This window comes from Phacochoerus africanus, chromosome 11, assembly GCF_016906955.1.
Source record: "Phacochoerus africanus isolate WHEZ1 chromosome 11, ROS_Pafr_v1, whole genome shotgun sequence".
NCBI lineage: Eukaryota > Metazoa > Chordata > Mammalia > Artiodactyla > Suidae > Phacochoerus > Phacochoerus africanus.
In genome coordinates, this window is record NC_062554.1 from 87,105,738 (window position 1) to 87,126,368 (window position 20,631).

At 37.2% G+C, this 20,631-nt stretch overlaps 1 protein-coding gene across 17 annotated transcripts in view; it reads left to right on the forward strand.

Moving 5' to 3' along the window:
- The window catches only part of HDAC9 (histone deacetylase 9), a 959,143-nt gene that overhangs the window by 594,425 nt on the left and 344,087 nt on the right, over positions 1-20,631 (forward strand). For all 17 annotated transcript variants that reach the window (XM_047752014.1, XM_047752015.1, XM_047752022.1 and 14 more), the window contains 3 exons: positions 1,742-1,864; positions 4,633-4,843; positions 5,281-5,498. In XM_047752014.1, coding sequence (XP_047607970.1) covers positions 1,742-1,864; positions 4,633-4,843; positions 5,281-5,498 — 552 coding nt within the window. The remainder of the gene's footprint in view (positions 1-1,741; positions 1,865-4,632; positions 4,844-5,280; positions 5,499-20,631) is intronic.

A 20,631-nucleotide genomic window follows, 5' to 3' on the forward strand; every position in this document is an offset into this window, starting at 1 on the left:
CCGGAAATATCAGTCTCACACATTGTGGTGGTAAAATCTTTTCCAGCAATGTTCATGGGTTTTAGGCAACATTAGTTTTGTAAAGGCTCGCATATAAACTCAGTGTAATGTTAAAAAGTTTCAGTATACTTCTTGCTTTTTATGCCCAAATATCTGACTTGTTCTTCTGAGAAAAAAAAAACAAACAAACTCTGAGTTAGTTTGGAATTCCAAGTTGCAATGAGAAAAGTCCACCTTTAGCCTTGTGCTCTTATTATGTTAAGGCCGGGACTCATCTCCAAACAAACGTATGATTGAGGTGATGTTTTGGAATAACATCCTGTGTTTTGGTGGCGCATCACTCTTCAGTGACATTCTGAGGTTGCATTGTATTAGCACATGATATTTTGCTCAGTTAATTGATATCCCAGGTTTGTCCAGGGGAAAATCTACAGCTCCCCCAAACATACTTGACAAGTTATTATATTTACTTTAGTCAAAGCCCGTGTGTGCAATATCCCTCTTGGAGGTGGTCTATTATTGGAGTCCCATATGCTTTTTGTTTGGGAAGAAAGCAGTCACTGTGTCATACTGTTACATGGTGTATTCTTTTTCAGGGATGTTGTTCCCTTGGGGACCATATCAGGCCAGAGTTCCTTAGTCTAATAAGACCTTTGTAACTCTTGTATGAGAGTTCTGGGAGGGAAGCAAGAGTTAAACAGAAAATGTAATTCAAGCAACCATATTAGGCCACATGTGGGAAAACATGACTCAGTATTGGATTAAAAAAAGGTATTTGTTGTAAAAAAGACTGTGATGCCAGAACGTGCAAGATATTTAGTATCAGTGAAGGTAGTTGCGGCACCAGGAGCTCATAACAGTTTAACATTTACTTTAGTTTCTGAATATGAATGATTTAAAAATCACCACACAGAGTTGTCTGTTCATAAATGTTATACTTAAAAAAGATGGGATTAATTATTATTACAAAAGCCCTCTATGATGATACTTAATCTAAGCTTTTCTTGTGTGAGCTTTCCTATCAGCAAAATGATGTTTAATCCACATGAAGATAATGCGTGTAGCAGCATGACATACATATTCATCACTCAGTAGTACAAAGATCTCTGTATACTCATAAGAATTACTCAATTTATTTGTTTTACTTTACCAGTTGATGACAAACACACTGATTATATTCCATAACGGCGGAATTTTAAAAATGAATTTGGCAAAATGAACATAGAAGCTCTTTCTTTACATTTTACAATTATTTCTGATGAAGAAAATTATAATTTGATTATTCCATAAGACTTTTGGATACAGAGGTCATAAAATACTTATAAATTCTTAATTAAAATACTTAAAATATTTTGACAAATTATGCTAATATAAGACTTTTCCTTTTTTTTTTTGTCTTTCTGTCTTTTTAGGGCTGCACCCCCAGCATTTGGAGGTTCCCAGGCTAGGGGTCTAATTGAGTTGCAGCTGCCAGCCTACACCAAGCCACAGCAACACCAGATCTGAGCTGCGCCTGCAACCTACACCAAGCTCATGGCAATGCTGGATCTTGACCTGCTGAGTAAGGGCAGGGATTGAACCCACAACCTCAAGGTTCCTAGTTGGATTCGTTTCTGCTGTGCCACGATGGAAACTCCTATAAAACCTTTTCTGAAATGTAAACATTATGGTAAAATTTGTGACATGGTACTATTTTGAAACTCCTCTTTCACGTTTTTTTGTTGTTTTTTTTCTCCAACAGAAAATGGTTTCTCAGCAACGCATTCTAATTCACGAAGATTCCATGAACCTGCTAAGTCTTTATACCTCTCCCTCTTTGCCCAACATTACCTTGGGACTTCCAGCAGTGCCAGCCCAGCTCAATGTAAGTCATTATACTGCAAGGGTCTAAGCCAGCCTGAGGGATGTTTTCATAGGAGAACTCTCATTGCTTGTATATCTAGGCTTTGAGGAAACTCAGTAGTGTGCTTCTCCTTCATCGTTTACTGAGTTGTTCAAAGATGTTAAGTTTAATTTCACATTAAAGAATCATACTGGCTCACACAATAGTATCTAAAAATAATAATTAACATTTGTAAAATGCTTTATAGGTTTTTTAAAAAAAACACTTCCCAGGTATATTATTTTGGTAGCTCCCCAAAACTGTCCCATGAAGCAGAGATTTCAGGCCACATTTTTACAGAAGAAGCAGCAGAGGCTTGGAATGTATGAAAGCGCAAGATCACAGACCCAGCAAGTAGCAGACCTGGACTTCAACCCAGGCCAGTGCTGAGAGGTGCAGCTTCTAAAGCACAGCAGCATATGTTTAAAGAATTTATTTTGTGAATGACTTTATTTTAAGAATTTAGGTTACTGACTCTGGTATGAAGAATACGTATCTGGAAATCCTCTCTGAGAACAATATTAAACTCTTCCCTGGAGATTCGTAGTGAATCAATTACTTTAAAGTCCTAACAACTGAAATAGGATCTTTTGGAGGTAAATTGTCTTACTAGCAGAAGACAATGCTAATCATTTTATACATATTCTCTAAAATGATATATTTTAGTCATTGCAAAAGATTTGTAAACTTAGACTATTTCATCTGTGAAAGGTTAGTAAATTAAATGTACTTAGGCAGAGGTCATATGATACATTCAGTTTAAAGGGAAATTTGTTCCAACCCTCGGCACCACTTTTGCCAGTTTTTAGATGCAAGTCTTCCACTGAGTCCAGCTTGTCAAAGTTACATCTTTTACAGTATGCCTACCTCAGAAAATTATAAAGCGTTGATCATTTCATGACTAATTTATTTTTAGAGTATGAAATCTGAATATGGTAAACTAGTATTTATTTATGCACAGGGACACCTATAGTGACATTTTTAATGATAAGTTTTATAATTGTCTTCAATACATATTATAAAATCAATCTAAGAGATACCTTATTACATTTGGTGTTTTTAATAGAGTCAAAATGTTATCTTATAGAGTAATCTTCTACCAGTGAAGAGAAAGTAAAATTTGGATTTTGTTTTATATCTGGGGATTGAAGAAGGACTTAAAATATACTGAATTTAGCTATGTCCTTGAAATTTCACATGAAGCATTTATAGACAGTTGGTTCTGTGAGAAGGAAAAAGAAAGTACAGATGAAATGAAACAAATATTTATGGATGATATTTTCAAATCTTCACTTATTAAAAATTATTTTTCTTCTGTTCCTATTTTTTCTCTCTTCTTGATAATAAGCAAATACTAACACAAAAACTTATGACACATGAATTGGCATTTTCTTTTCAACTCTTTTTTTTCATGTTCTAAGTTACTTCTACCAGCTAACACAAACATACACCACTTTTAATGTGGTCAGGGAGAATTTTTTCCCAAAGGACCAAGTACTAAAAGCCAGACCATTTAATGTTTCAATGGTAATACAATTTGGTACCGTTGGATGAATAAACCAGTGTGGTTTGGATTGAAGTTTCATTTTTCTTTGCTTCCATTTTGGTGTGGATGAGGCCATCACAATTAATTTTTCAAGCTTAGCATTGCTTTGGCAAAGGGATCTCTAATATTCTATTTCCCCATTGAGTAGTGGGAAATTTTAAGGAAAAGAGGCCAAGAGAAGGAATCACTTCTAGATTAAACACTGCACTGACTTGCTGTGTGACTAAGACAAACCATTTACCTCTTTGTCCTTCAATTTCTCCATCACTGAAAATTGCTTTGCTTCCCTGGTGCACAGCAATTTTGAAAGATGAAACATGAGTTTTGAAAAGAAACATGCCACATAATTTTGAGGTATTAGACCTCTACTTTTGTAATACCAAAATGACCACCATTCATTAAGTTTTTTGAATAGAAGAATTCATTATTACTATTGATACTATAATTATCATTGCCTTATTACTATGTTATCATGTATTTCAAGTTCCTAATGGCAATTTAATTTGATATCTAATTTCATTTGTAGTTTATTTTATTAAACAAAAGTATCTGGAGTGTCATTTTCAATATTTAGAGATTTGGAGATCTGTTATGAATTAATATAAATACATGTTTAAATCACATTCCTGCATATTTTATATAATCTTCCATTAAGTTATCTTAAGAATTTTATTTTAAAAATTAAATATTGGAAACCCACAGCTCTGTGAACATATTAGAAGGCATATAGAGAAAGAGTGGAATTGTTCCTTCTGCTTGAAACTCCAAAATTACAGACCATTTTATCTCCAGCTTCTTGATCTCTATTGTATAGTTATTAGTTTAGCAATGCGAAGAAATGTTATGTTTCCAATATACCTTTTACTTAAACAATATGTTAAAATATTTTAGAAATAAACTTCTGAGTTATTAAGATGAAATTAGCTTTATTTTTAATGTTAAAAAAGTTTTATTTTGGGTTCAGAACAGTGATCCTTAATACTAAATTTTCTCCAATGCTTCAGCTCTATTTTTGTTTCTCCTTTGTTAATTCACTTAGTTCAAAAGGCATGCTGTTATCCATTTTCCCTAGGCAGCTATTGGGTAAGATGGGGCTTTTTGGTGGGGGAAAAATTATTGAATAAGAAACTAATCTAATGATTTACAGACCTAATAACCCATATGGATGAATGCGGATTAACGTCTTTATTACTTCTTGATATAGGCTTCAAATTCACTCAAAGAAAAACAGAAGTGTGAGACCCAGACACTCAGACAAGGTGTTCCTCTGCCTGGGCAGTATGGGGGCAGCATCCCGACATCTTCCAGCCATCCCCATGTCACTTTGGAGGGGAAGCCCAACAGCAGCCACCAAGCTCTCCTGCAGCATTTATTACTGAAAGAACAGATGCGACAGCAAAAGCTTCTTGTGGCTGGTAATTCATATTTTTTGTAGGTTATTTTAGGGCTTTCATTTTATCAGCAAACCAATGTAATATCTCTTTAATCAGGACCTAGTAAAGATTTGAGTTATCATACAAAGTGTCTCCTTGAGACCTAGTACTGTGGGAAAGACCATTACCCTATTTATTCCTCTAGATTCATAAAACATAAGACTCACCTTAGTTAACCTTCATACACACCAGAGTGGATTACTGGTGAGACATTGGTCAGATGTAGATCTGTTCAATGCCTTGGCACTTTTGCCTTCACCCCACTCATCATAGCCTTCTGATATTTTCCTGGTCGTATACTACTTTTCAAAAAATTTATCCTGTATCTATGTTCTGTGGCATTTGTCTTTTATTAAGTTTTGTGCGTGTGTGTGTGTGTCAAAAAATGTATACATTATATACTTTTTTCTTTTTTTCAGGTGGCGTTCCCTTACATCCTCAGTCTCCCTTGGCAACAAAAGAGAGAATTTCACCTGGAATTAGAGGTACCCACAAATTACCCCGTCACAGACCCCTGAATCGAACCCAGTCTGCGCCTTTGCCTCAGAGCACGTTGGCTCAGCTGGTCATTCAGCAGCAACACCAGCAATTCTTGGAGAAGCAGAAGCAATACCAGCAGCAGATCCACATGAACAAAGTAAGTCCCCGAGCTAAGTCAGAATGTCATAACACTGGTGTGGACTTTGGGGTTCTCTTCCCTGATGTGGGCATGTAAGAGAAAATGTGGCATCCATCACAGCCAAACGGAGATTGCCCTCCTGGCCCTGCTGTCAGGACTCAAGACACTATCACATTATCAGAGTTTTCACTATCATTACAGGTACAGGACATTTGTAGCAAAATTGAGGTCCTAGATTAGAAAGTCTTCTCTGATTGATACATTCTTAATACATAAGCACATATGGGCACATGTGTACAGAGCTGCATTTTTGGTTACTGCAGCAAAGGTTTGAGGCAGAGTTGAAGTTTTTACAGGTGCTAGCAGATATGACAATGTCAGCCAGTTAGGAGTTTTTCAGCACCTTGGATGTATCCAAGTTATTTTTATTTTTAATATGCCCTACTTCATTCCCATCAGTTTTCAAAGCAGTTACTCAGAAACTTGTGGTAGTTTCTTTCTGGCAACCTTATTTGTGGCTGAAATGGACAGCAAATGCCTGAATCATACCACATCCTTAGGAGCTCTCCTGCTGAGCCAACCACAAAGAAACAGTCATTATAATATGATCATATCACACAGGCCAGTAAAGCATTTTCAGTGAATTTGTACGCAAAACTAGTCTGTGCAGTTTTGCCACTACTGTCTGCTGTGGTGAGCTTACAGAGCAGAAGCCTCTCATTTCTGGAAAATGTTTAAGGTCCTGAACAGCAAATTTCTATCCATTCTCCTCTGTTACTGTATCACCTGCACATATCATATAGAGGCTTTCAATTGAGAAACAGTGTTCTATGCACTGATAAACGAATAGCTAAAAATTGGCTTAGTATTTAAATGCTTTATCGTATTGCGATATAAGCAAAACAAAACCTCATGGGCAAAGCTCTCATCATCTTTCTAATAGCGAGAGAAGGGGTCTTTATCATGTGCTTACTTTACTGCAGATGAGCGTAGAGATTTCTCTTCTCTTTGGCCTGACAAGGCAGAGCCATGGAGGGAGCATGGGCTAAAGAACACAGTACTCAACAGTAATCCCCCAGGCCAACCCTTCACAGCTTTCAAAGATGATGTGTATGTGTACGCACTGGGAGTGGGAGTGGTTGCTGTACTGCAGACTGTATTTCACTAGATTTCAGACTCTCTATCATCAGATTAATGCCAGTTTTATTGCTATAGTGTTTCTCTACATTTATCAAATTGTTTTGTATAAAATCAGTCTTGTCAGAGGAGAACCAGCTTTCTTCTTATAATAATGGCTTGATATCTTTGACTTATATGTCACTCTGCATATGTGTGTTATCTTGTGGTAGAGTGGCTTGGTTTGTTTGTTTTGTGATATCTCAACACTATGGCAGATGTTCTTAAAACATTGTCCAGGGTAGGAGGAAAGATTGGGAATTCTACTTTTTACCTAATAATATTTTGATGTGGAATTAGGTTCATTTATTAAAGTAGTATTGGATTGTAGATATACTTTCTACTACTCAGTTCTATTTCCTAGAAATGTATGGGTGTGTATATTCTATTATAAGTAGATTAGGTAAACTGACCCTTTTGAAATCATCATCTACAGATGATTTGTTAATACCTTTAAGAATATTTTGGGAGTTCCTCATTATGGCTTAGCAGAAACAGATCTGACTAGCATCCATGAGGGTGCAGGTTCGATCCATGGCCTCGCTCAGTGGGTTAAGGATCTGGTGTTGCTCTGAGCTGTGGTGTAGGTTGCAGAACTGGCTCAGATCCTGTGTTGCTGTGGCTCTGGCATAGGCCAGCAGCTACAGCTTCAATTTGATCCCTAGCTTGGGAACCTCCATAGGCTGCAGGCGTGGCCCTAAAAAGATTTTTTTTTTTTTTTAAAAAAGAATATTTTAGAATACATTTTTTAGGACCTAGAGCTTCCACTGCTTCACACTCAGATGGTGTGCTAATATCAGAATCTTCGTATTTTAGTATCACACTTGAGATTTTGATGGGCAGATGCTAACCTCTGTCACATGGAGGAAACTAAGATGGAAAGCAGGTATTTGCATTTTAACAATAAGAAAAGCAAATCTTATCAGAGACCTTCTCCCATGTGGAGCTGATTCCTTGGAATCTGTTAAGAATTCTTCCCCAAATTAGAAACAAACCTATACATTTAGATACATGTTTGTACAGTGGTCTGATTATTAAATCTTGTCTTAATTAGGCAAAATGAAGCCCAGAAAACTTCAAAGTACAAAGCTGATCTTTATATATTAACCTCTCTCAACTTGGGTGTTTAGATTACTCAAGCAGGTCTCCACTTGGCTTTTCTCCATGTATATATTCCATATGTTTAATCAAGATGTCACATGCACACCGGGTATTCTCCAGATTTTGAAAATATTTCATCTGCCCTCGGTTGTCTAAGGGAATAGAGAAGAATCTTATTAAGTAAATATTGAACTCCATCCTAGTCTAAGGTATTCACAAGTAGAACCATTAATAAATGAATTGCTACTGTTCACCCTTCCCCATGAGGTAAGGAAAACATTTATTTCACATTAGGTGTGGGCCATAACTTTGTGCCAAAAGGTAACAAGTATCTGTATAAGAGTGTATTTATGTCTACTCCAACCCTTCAGAATCACCATTAATGAGAAATAACTACAAAGGCTTTTCATGTCATTTTTTTTTCTATTATTGTGGATGAACCTTTACTGAATCCATTCAAACTGGAGCAAAATAGTTGGCACCGTAAAAACATGTCCCTTACCCTTGAGATATTTATTGCAACAGGAAATACAGGCACATGTGAAGACATTAGTATGCAGATGATAAATTTTAAGATACCTTTTCCTTTTATTCCTTCAACTCTTCTATATGATTCTTTTTTGAGGAATTTAGGAATTTTGAGGAAAAATGGAGTGAGAACAAATAAAAACTAAGTAGGTTTATCTCTAAACTTACATCATATTAAATATGATTGGCCTTTCAGGTATGAAGTTTTTAATGATTTATTTGAATTGCTGGTGATGTTTAGAAGAATTAGAAGCCAACCTGTACATTTCAGAGCAACTTATACAGTGATTGACATTAAATTTTGAAGACTTTATCATATCTTGCTGTTATTTGAATGCATTTATGAAAGCCATCATTCATGCTTGTAGTAATTATATAATGTAAGTGCTGTGAATCATACTAAATAATTTACCTGTCTGTCACCTGATAGTTTCATGATCATTACATGGGAAAGTTGTGTGTCATAAGATTTTAAGCCTCATGTAATTACGTTGTAAGTTGTTTAGTAAGCAGTACTTAGCAGCAACATCACCAAAATGGGTTTGTATGGTATTTGTATTGCTATATCTACCAGTATATAATGGGGCAAGCTAGAAAAATGAATGAAAAATCTGTCAGAATTATTTATCTCTACTTATCAGTTTGTATATTCTGTCTTCACTGAAGGCATTTTGAGCTTAACCATAATAAAATCATAGCATAGATTTGTTTTTTTGAAACATTTTTAAAAATTTAAGAGTGCACTTAAACAATTTGTATTGCTAATATATGGTACCTCCATGCAGTAATGACTTCAAAGAATGAGAGTTTTTTAAAATAATAGGATTAGAAGAAGACTGTTGCTTTTGCCAGTATCTTTGGATTTTCTTTATTGGAAAAAAATGTTTTTTTAAAATAGAATTTTCCTCATAAATACAAAATAGCCAACAAAAAATAGGATATTGCTAATTTTCTTTTGCACCTTTTTTAGTTTTAATATTGCCACAGATTTTCTGGTAAAGAAAACCGTTACTGATGAAAATAAAACCCCACAGTTACTTGGCTATTTTTATGATTTTGGAAGGAGTATTCTGATCACTGTCTAAATAATAGAAGGGTAAACCTTTAGTTACATCACTCTCTGAATTATAAAAAGAAATCTTCCAAAGTATCTTCAGGCATTTTTGTTGTGAGATGATTTGGCATAGATCTGTGCCCCATTTCAAATGACAACATTGTTCTTTGAATTATTTCTCGGAGTATTAATAAAACAGCATTAACTAATACCCAGTTTTTCCTATTTTAACTAGGGTTTTGATGACTTTTTTTTAATACCTTTGTTTTTCAAATTCATTCCATCAAATTTATATGAGGAAATTTTAAGAAAACTGGAAAAAATCTCTGCAAGCATCCATTTAGCAAATCATCATTGAATTCTTACTTGGTACCAGACACTATTTCAGGCACTAAGAAAACAACATTCATTATCCCCATGGAGCTTACCATGTGGGGAGCAGGGGACTGAAATAGTTTAGTAAACAGTAATACAGTGTATTAAGTATTAGGATAAGGGGACATGAGGAAGGAGATTGTTTTCTTTAAGGAAGTAAGGCTTGGGACTTCTTTAGCTCCTCTCAGAGTTATGTTGTCCTTTTTATATCTTTTCCTCTCCCTCCTTTTCCTCCCCCTCCCTCCCTTTCTTCCTCTCCCTCTCTCTTCCTTTCTCCCTCCCTCACTCTGTCTTTATAAAGTACTCTGTGATAAATATCTTATGCATTCCTATGACTGGATAGCAGCCAACACTTAAAAAACCCACATAAATCATGAGATGATATCTTATGTATGTCAAGGTTCACTCTAGATATAAGTATTTATTATATATTTATTACTATGATGCTTAGGCATTTTGACATGAGTACTATTTTATCATAATAAAAATATATCTAAAACAAGACCAGTAAAAGGGAGGCCAAGCAGATGTCCTGCATTGCCCTTATTAAAACAGGTAGATTTTATGTCTGCCAAGCAAGGCATGAATATAATTAAGCTCAAATGCTGGCACAGAGCAAATGGGGAGCTTCTGTCAGTTTTTTGGAAGAGAATTTGACCTTTTATTTGACTAGTATCTATTGTGTTCCTTTTCTTGACATAGTTTTCTAACCTAAATGTTACATTTTCTCCATAACCCCTCATGATTCATACCCAATGCTTGTTGCCAATCATCCATCCAGAGCAACCCAGGGGAGAATATTCTTTCATGTCTGTGATCACGTACAAATATTGTGTGTGTGTGTGTGTGTGTCTGTGCATGTGTTTCCTCATAAAGGGTCCCCAAAGGCAGCTCTAAAATACAACTATTTGTGCACTCCTGAGCAAAGTGTATATTATCCCAAGGATATTAATTTGAAGAACAACAATTGTACAGACATGTACAATCTAAAAAGTTTACATATTTAGAAGTCACACTTCATATTAGATTATTTTAATAAAGGTAATTCTATCCATGGCTTACTTGTAAGAAGATTTAAATTTTAAGAATAATTAGATGAGAACCATGTACCAGTTTTTGCTTTTCCATTATACCTCTTTCTCCTCATATAGCTTTCCCTCCCCAGCTTTTACACAACACACATCTTCCCAGCATCTTCTCCATGAGTACCTTAGGGGAGGATCACTTAAGTGATACCAGCTCTCTTTTGTGTAGGATCTGCCATGAGCTGGGACCCATGCTAGTAGCATTCTTATGTGTGTCATGTATTCAAACTATAAACGCACTGTTGTTTTTTTGTTTTTTTGTTTGTTTGTTTACTATCAAGAAATTTAATTTTAAAGGGCTTAAGTAAGTTGACTGAAGTGATCGACAGATTTGGAATTCTGACTTAAGTTGTATAACACAAAAGCCGGTCCTTAACTTAAACTTGCATTTCTGATTTCAATGTTGTTTTTTATCACCTAGCAGGAGACAGGATTTTCCTAATTTTATTTTTGCCAAAAAGTAGGAAACTTACAACTGAAAACAAGGCAGACAAATAAATAAAAAATGAGGGGTTTTCTTCATCCGCCAGAATGAAGAAATTCCATTTCCTGACCTTGCTTCCCAACTCTCCACACATTGCCCTCCATCCATTTACTCACTTGGAAGTCTTTTTATATGGACCTGATGGGGACACTTTCAGATATCTTGTTTGATTATAAGGCTTTCTAGCAGAGCAGTGTGAATTCATTACAGAGTCAACTACAGCCAGGCCACATTTCATTCTTTTCTCCTGTGTTGTAATGTTGCCATATTTTTTGTTTGTTGTTTTTTGTTTTGGGGGGGGGTGTTTGTTTTTGTTTTTGTTTTTGTTTTTTAATAGCACCTGTGATATATGGAAGTCAGGGATTGAATCCGAGCTGCAGCTGTGGTCTACACTATGGCTGTGGCCATGCCGGATCCTTAACCCACTGCTTTGGGCTGGGGATTGAACCCATGCCACTGCAGAGACAGCACAGATCCTTAACCCACTGCACCACCATGGGAACTCCTGCCATATTTTTTAGATTGGCCAAACATCTTTTCACAGGCGTTTCTGAGCAAGCCTGAAGCTGCAAGTCACCTGACTTCATCAAGTTCAACTGAAATGCAAATGTTGGCATCTCATCTATGGGTGGATGGAAAATGCCTTGTTTTAAACTTTGAAAAATGGATGAGTAGAAACTTGAACTGAGCTTTCATTTAGGAAAGTATGGCATTACTGTTGTCAAGTTTAATTTCTCTCTATCCATTTGACAGCTTGTTTCCATGCAGAGTCTTTAATCACCAATTTAGGATTACATTTTGCCCATTAGATGGATTGTATGTCCAAAAACTTTAGCAAGCATTGAAAGGCAGTCTTAATTTTATAACAGTAAAAAGCCTCCTAGATTATTTATCTATCTATAGAGGTTTATAAAAGAAACTTTGACTTTACCCTTAAATAGATGCTATTTCGATATGATTAACCCAATGTAAATAGATCCTTGTAGGTATGTATTGGACTTCAAAAAAAAAAAAGAAAAAGCAAACCCACTTATGCTGCATTACCAGCTTACATCATCACAGAGAATTCATAGCGAAGCATTTCACTATATAATTACAAGTTGATGGTTTATAATATACAGAAAATGGCTTGTTGCTTTATTATTAGACGTGATGAAATCCTGTGTTTGGAAAAGAAACTAAGTGACCATTTCAGTGGATTAATGTGTAACATTCATAAATGTTCCCAGTGCTGCTTTCATAACTTGAAGACCAAGGAAAGGACCTCGACCTTTCCTTTTCACTCTGCACTGTTAATCTACTCAGAGACGCTTTTATTGAATGAGAAAAACAATAGTTGGACATGACTATGAGGTAAGAAAATAGGGGAAAGAAAAATATCTGGGGAATTAGACCCTGTGAGTGGTTTGACTGATGTTGATTCCAGAAGTTCAAAGGGAGAGGGAAGCTAAATAATTCAGTTGTTTCCCAACCTTGACAAATAGTTTCATTTGACAGAATGAAATAATTAAGTCTTACTAAGGAATTTTTAATATAGCTAAGTGATTTGTGGACATGAAAACCACCAATGTGTAACAGTCTCTTTGTTACAGATTTTGGTTGCTTATATGTTCCTGATTTTAGGTTGTTTGTTTTTGGTTTTGTTTTTGTTTTTTCATCGGTATCTTCTGCTCTTTCTCTAAATATTTATGAAATCTGAGGGATTATAGTGGCCCTGAAATGTCATACAGTCTGAAGTACTCCCATTCCTTCAGGAAGAATTGCATCCAAGGCTTTGCTCTTGTGTCCTAAGTATACCATTACTCTCTTGTTATCAACTTAGTTGTATCAACCAGCAATAAAAACTCACTTCTAAAAAATAGTTTCCTAGCATGGAGTAATTGATGTTCCATAGAGATGTATTAGCAACCATTATGCTAATGCATCCTGGACAAGAAAATAAAGCATGTTTTTCCCCTTGAATGGCTCATTGACCTGCAAATAGATAATTCTAGCCAAAGATAGTTCTGCAGAATACATAGTTTATATGAATTGCAAAATCTAGAATGCTAGGTAGCCTTTCCAAGAGAGTTTCTGGTGCCCTGCACAATTATTTATTTGTTTTGCCACTTTGGCCAGAGTGTTGAACCTCTTTGTCCACAAATACTCTAATCTTCACATTTTAGAGTTTTATGCTAAGGATTACATGAGAGGGAAGGTCCCTTGTGGCACAGCGGATAAGAATTTGGTGTTGCCATAGCCGTGGCATAGGTTGCAACTGTGGCACAGGTTCAGTCCCTGGCGCAGGAACTTCCACATGCTTCAGGTGTAGCCACAACAAACAAAACAAAAAAAAATTAAAGAATTACATGAGAGGATGTACTGAAAGTGCTTTGTAAACATCGTAGGAAATCCTTCCATTTAACACAGTATTTTTACTTTTTTATAGCACTAAGAATTCTATTTTCCTTATTCCGTTATTAAAAATAGTTGTCTGGGAGTTCCCACCATGGCTCGGTGGTTAACAAATCTGACTAGGAACCATGAGGTTTCGGGTTCGATCCCTGGCCTTGCTCAGTGGGTTAAGGATCCGGCATTGCCGTGAGCTGTGGTGTAGGTCACAGACGCAGCTCGGATCCCGAGTTGCTGTGGTTCTGGCGTAGACTGGTGGCTACAGCTCCGATTAGACCCCTAGCCAGGGAACCTCCATATGCCGCGGGAGCGGCCCAAGAAACGGCAAAAAGACACACACACACACAAAATAGTTGTCTGGAAGAGCTAGAATATTTCTAAGACACACTTTTCACTTGCCTTAATATTGCATCAAGCTGCTTTGTTGTAAACCAAAACACTAAATTTCGTTCCAGCTCTCCCTTGCAGCTTTGTAGTCATCATGAAGACAACTTTGTTTTCTCTTTGGAACAGTATTATGATGTGTTCTTTGAATTTTTTATTGAGGTAAAGTTTATGCCCTGTAAAATTTATTCCTTTTGCTCTGCAGTTGAATGAGTTTTGACAAATGTACATCGTCTTATAATTACCACAATCAAGATATGGAACCACAATCAAGATATATACCCTCCAACCCCTGGCGACGTAGTTGAATTTTTGACCATGTAAGGAACATAAAACAAATGACAAGTATGAAGGATGGTGTATTTTAAGAGCATGTAGACAGCAGCCCTAAATGGTCTAAACCATTGAATGTTCAAGCAAGAAGAGACATAAGGGATTATTTGCAGAAGTCATAAACTGACAGCCTGTGGACTAGATTCATTCCTTTGAACTGATGTCTTTGCCCTGCCTGGTGTCTTAAAAAGCATTCAAATTATTGGTCAACCTTTAAAAGTAGAAAGATTTCAAATACAAATTTGAATTTCTGGCATTGTCTAAAAAATTGAAATGCCTGGCTCCACTGGGCCCATATTTCCATGTGGCAGTTATTGTCTGTGGTTTCCTCTTGGTTTGTCCTTTTTAAGTAGGGTTTGCACTGCTGTCCAGTTTACTAGAGCAAGGGATTGATCAATGGGGAGAAGGGAAGATGTTTACAAGTCAAGTGATCAGGGCTCACTGGCTTTGAGATCTTCTCTCTTATGAGATACAGTCCAAAATCACCAAGGGTTAGCAAAGAAAATAAGCTGCCTTTCCTCACTGTGGCTCTATTTCTTACCCTTAAAAGAGAAGAGAAAGAAAACTTTAAAAGAATGTGTACTATCCATTGAAGACCAAGAAGGAGATTGTGAGGGGAAAATCCTCTTATGTTGTATAAAAGGACATAAAATTAAACAGTGTTGTAAAGGAGGGAAAAATAGCTCATTTGTGTTCCAGCTAAGGAAAGCCCCTAAGAGTTGTTGTTACGCTGTCTTGCTGAGGATTTTATGCTCTGAAAGGTCAGTCTTCCTGTTTTCCTCTTTTGCCCACCTAAATCCAGTCTTCAGCAGCAGCCAGAGTGATCATTTGGAAATGCAGATCACACCCTGTCAAGGGCTTGCTTAAAACTCCCCAGTTGCTCCTTGTTGTTTGTAGGATAAAATTCAAATTTCTTTACACGGCCCACAAGGCTCTTGCCCCCCTCACTGACCTTATCTCCTACTGTCCTCCCTACCTCCTGAGCCTCCACTATGCCGGCCCCCTCTCCGGCCTGCAGGCAGTCTCCTTCCATCTCCTGGAATGAACTGCTAGTCACAGTTCTGGGTGAAATGTTCAGCCTCCAGGTGGTCCTATGACTCCATCTTGGTATTGGCATCTTTCTCCAACCTCATCTCTTCAGAGGGGTCTTCCTTGCTCATCTGGCTTAGACACAGATGCTCACTCCTTCGTCCATTATCCCCATCACATTAAGTTCCACCCTTCAGTCATTTATTTTTTATTTCCCCTGTCAGAGACAGGATCTTGCCTAACTGACTGCCCTCTTCCCAGGTCCTAGGGTATAGCGCATGCTCAATAAAAATTTGTGGAATGAATGAAAGCGTGGGTAACTTTCTCTAACTAGCTGGGAGGAGGAAAATTTCAATCTCCTTTCCAGAAGTAAACACTTAATAAAGCAATTGGATATTAGGATATTTTGAGAGCCAAAGAAAGGGTATTTTAATCACAGACATTGCTTTGGACAGTTGTTCAGAGATATAAAGATAGACATGTTTTTATTAAGAAACACTTGGTCCCTAAATTTTCTATTTCTTCAATATTGGCAAGAAAGGATGTTTTTCAGTTTAGACTTTTAATTTATGGGAATGATGGACCAATACTTCAAAAATCTTTCTCTCTTGTTATTTCACTTTGGTTCTTCTGGTTATTTCTCTAAAATGCACAGAATCAAAATGACATGGAGTATTTTGGCTTGAGTCGGAGTTTTCTCTAAGTAGACCTCTCGATTTGACAGCCTTCCAGGCTCTGCGTGTTGTTTTTGAGAACAGTTGGTACATACCTAATCTATTTGTGAATTGAGACAGAATTTTATCATTATTTTTACATCTAGTTTCCTTGGAGCTTAAGGGAAATGTTTTATTTTCCAAAAGAAGAATTTTACATTTATTTAAAAGAAAAAAAAAAAGACTTGTGCTATTGCCATTCCCCAAGTAAAATCTGTCTTAAAATCTGAGGCAAAATGATAAAGTAATGAGTTGGGTTGAAGGTCATTTTTCATAGTTTAATAATCACATTGAAACACTTGTGCTGACTGGTTTGTTGACAATTTCAGAAAATCAGATGTCAATCAGAAACAGATTTACTCTTTATGTGCCCCTGTTCTTAGTCTGACATCCCATATCTGAAGATATTTGTGGGGACAGGAAGGATTTCTGTGGCTAAAGTTAAAAAGGTAGAATTTAAAGATATTTTATTCAAAAACAGTATGCTTCTAGACTTATCAGTTGTGTAACTTACACAGAGACAGACTCAAATGGGTTAATGAAGATTAGCTCAGCCTTTAAAAATTATTTAATGAATTTTACACCTTTCGCCAATAGAATTTACGATGTTCAACATGAAATATAAAACACTGAAATTACGGACTTATTATAGTAGTATCAATTCCTAGCGGGAATTGATAAGAATTGAAGGGTTGAGTTGTAATACTTGCAGATGTTAGAAATTTGGAAAAATCATCATGGTATCTGGTCTATAAAATATCTGTGTGAGTGGGTATGTGTTTGTGTATTCCAAACCCAGATTGGTCATGGGCCACCTGCAGCATCCTTAGTGTTTGGTATGATGGCTATATGATAGCGTGGAGAAACCAGAGACACACTGACAGATGAAGAAGAGTCCAGATTAAAGGGGCAGGAGAAGCTGCCCAGCCATCATCTTCTTCCTCTCAGCTGGGTTCCCCACCAAAGTAACTCACCTGGTGTCAGACGAATGACACACAGTGTGGTTCACAGATGGTGCCTCAGCCAAAATTCACACAGGCTTACACATTTATCTGTCACACAGATGTTTCTTCTTGTGCTTTCTAGCCAGCGAGGCAACAGCTCAACTTTGCTGGGGGATCACCTCCAGATGTTCAACCAAAGAGAGACCCTGCCACCCCACTGAGAGTAGGCAGACAGTTCCTCCCTGCAGCTGGGGCCACTCAGAGACAGTACAAATTAGAAAAGGATCAGCCCATACCTTCTTTGTAATGGTCATATTTGTAGCTCAGAAACACAGAGAACACATATAATTAGAAACTTACACATAACACCAAGTAACTTTACTGTAAAAACCTGAAATGAGTCAAACCTAACAGGCAGGTTTTCTGTGACTTTTGTCGGCAGGTTTTTCTCGATGTTAATTGCTCATTTTTCCAAGTAGGCAAATTTGACTGTTTAAACAAAAACAGCTTGAGTCAAATACCTATAATAAAAGAAAGAAGTATAAGTTAACTCCCTCTGTGCATTTGTATTTTGCCAAACCATCTCCAGGAGATCCCATTTATTTCTTTTGTATTTTTTGAAACTTCACAAAGAGCACATTTTATTTCAGAAATGGTAAAAAAGTTGTAGTTATTATTCATGTAGACATTGGCATTCGTTTCATAATCTGGGGGAAAAATGTGTCAAAGCTGTGTTGCTAAGCACTAATTAAGTTTTCAGATATTTATAAAGAAATAAGTGAGAGGGAAACAAGGATAAATCCTAGATTTTTGACTCACGCAACTGGGTAACTCTGTTTACACAGATGAGAAAGATTAGGTGATCAATACATTTGGGTACAATAGGAGTAAATGTCATCTCTGAGCCACTTAAATTTTCTGATACCTATTGGATAGTTTAGAGCTAAGCGATGACGTTAATTAAAGAGGTGAATATGTAAGTGTGGAGCTCAGAGGAGGCCTGAAATTGTTTCTATGAATTCAGTTGTCATCAGAATATAGCTGTTTCAGAGGAGAATGCAGAGTGGAAGGGTATAAAAATTTCTAGGTGTCTCTTCTTTTCTGGAGATGACTTGGCTTTTCCTTGAGCATGAAATTCCTTCTCTCTAAAATAGGGTTTGGAAAATGGTATGAGAAATTTTCCAAATCCAACATTTTATATCTATATGATCTCCCCTCATAAGTTACTATTTTGTGTCAAGAAACGTTTCTTTTACAAACCATTAAGGAATTCTGCCCTTGGAATATCATTTTGCCATCCGGTCTTCTTATCCAGTTATCACAGTATTATCCACTCTGCTCATGTTTTCCTTAGTATCGCAGAAGGGATGATGAAGCCAGAGGCACTGGAACAAACAGAGCTGTTTCCATGCTGCACACTGGAAATTGTTATACCTGCTTTCGTGTATGTCTTTATGTCAGTGCAGTTGTGAAGACTCAACAAATTTGATTTGTGGACTAAATGATGTGATTTCTGGATACTCCAGTGACCTCAGAAATACATGAACAGATCAGATTTTCTGTCAAAGGTTTTCTGTTAAAATACACCTATGATGTATTCTATGAACACTCAGCATTTTGTATTAAAGATTTTAAATATTAAATATTTGCTATTGATGGAAAATTGTGTTTCAGTAAATCAACACACATCTTGCCTGGTCTCTGGATGCACCAGCATTAATAATACCAATTTCTTACTTTCAAAGCTGCTTTTGATTTTTTCATATTTTCTTTTCTAAAATGCCTCATCCTGACTGCACCTGTTAATATCCTATTTCAAGTGCCACTAGATTTGGTATTTATGCAGTAATTTTTGACTTTAACAAGAGAGATTTCAGTCAAATAGTGTGGATGAAAGCCTGGTTGGCATGAATTCTAAAGAGATTGGGAGAAAAGAAATGAAGACGACAAAGAGAAATAACTTGAAGTTTTACTCTCAAGGAAGGTACATAATGGGTTTGGGGCAGTGGGGAGGTCAAGGGAGGTTTTAAGACGGATGATAAGACTGAAGGTGTATGTGTGAGAGTACTTCAGGAAGGATGGGAAATGAGTGGCGGAGGACAGAGTGGGTAACTGCAGGAGTGGACAGGACCTAGGACAGCTGAGGTGTCGGCTGAGAGAGAGGGTCAGGGCTTTGTTTCACTGTGACAGGAGGAAGGGTGAGTGGGACATCTTGGTAGCAGCATGTTGAACTCCCCTGCTGATGCTTGTATTTTCTCACTGAAATGAGAAACTAAAGTAGCAGGAGTGAGGAAACAGGTCTGAGAAGAATGGAGGGCATTTGAAATAGTCATTGAGAGAGTGAGAGATTTACTAGAGAAATATAGTAGGATTTCCAGGCAGCCCTGAGGGCCCATTGAAGGGTTATGACCATGAGTTTGAAGAAAAACATTCAGCATGATTGTAATTTGTTTATTTATTTCCTAGCTTATTCAGCTGCGCGGGTTTGGCAGAGATTTATCCTTAACCAAGGTTAGAAGTCTTACTTATACAGAAAAATCCATATTGAAAAGGGAAGAAAGTTGAAAATAATAGTAAGGGAATGATTTTTTTAATGATGGAGAATAGAACCTAGTCCAGCAAGGAAAGAAGTAGGAGTACCAGGGAAATGGGATCGATAGGCAGTGACAAAGTGGTGGGCTCAATAACTTGGGGGACCCTCCAGAGGTGAGAATGGTTGGAGTCAGAATATCCTGAGGGAAGGCCAGAAGGAAGAAATGATATTTGAAACTGACAGGAGAGTGTGCAGTTACCAGTAAAGACCTGGTCTAGGGCATGATCTTGACCTTGGGAGCTGAGGTAGAGTGAAGGACAAGACTATTGGAGGTTAGGAGTCCATGCTGGGACTGCAACTGAGGAGAGAAATAGCAACAGAAAAGTCTTTTTACTTAGCAGGTGGTATTTGTAACTTCCTCTTGGTTATTAAATACTCCCTGTAGTCAAACATCCAGAAGCTGGATAAGATGCAGAGTCACCCCCCAGGAAGCAGGAACTTTTGATGTGGCATTTCCTGGACACTGGTCATCTGCTGTCTGGCTGACCTTTCATGAATGGCTCTTAGTTCCTGTCCTGTGGCCACATATCCCATACAGTTTTTCTTCTCTTGTCCTCACAGAGGTCCTTATGGGCAGGATCTTTTCACCACTTTGTGGAGGTGTCTGTTTGACCTGCAAGTGTCCTTGGCCTACCAGCTCTCATGCACTAGCTCCCATGAACTTTTCCAGCCAAGCTTTGGGAGTGAAGGGGGAATTGCTATATCCCAGCAAGCATCTATCCAGAAGATTAATTGCAGAAATCTTCTTGCAGATAGTCTCACGGGGTGGGGTTGGGTAGGAGGAGACAGGCTCATGCACCTTCACCTAACTAATACCATTTCTAAGTAAGTTTCTTCTCCTTCCACGATCCTCTAGCTTACTCTGGCTTGTCATCTTAGGTGAGTGATGGAGGTCAGGGCTGCAGGCTTGGCTGAGGATCTCTTCCTTTCTTTCTCTCTCTCCGAAGAATATGTGGATGTT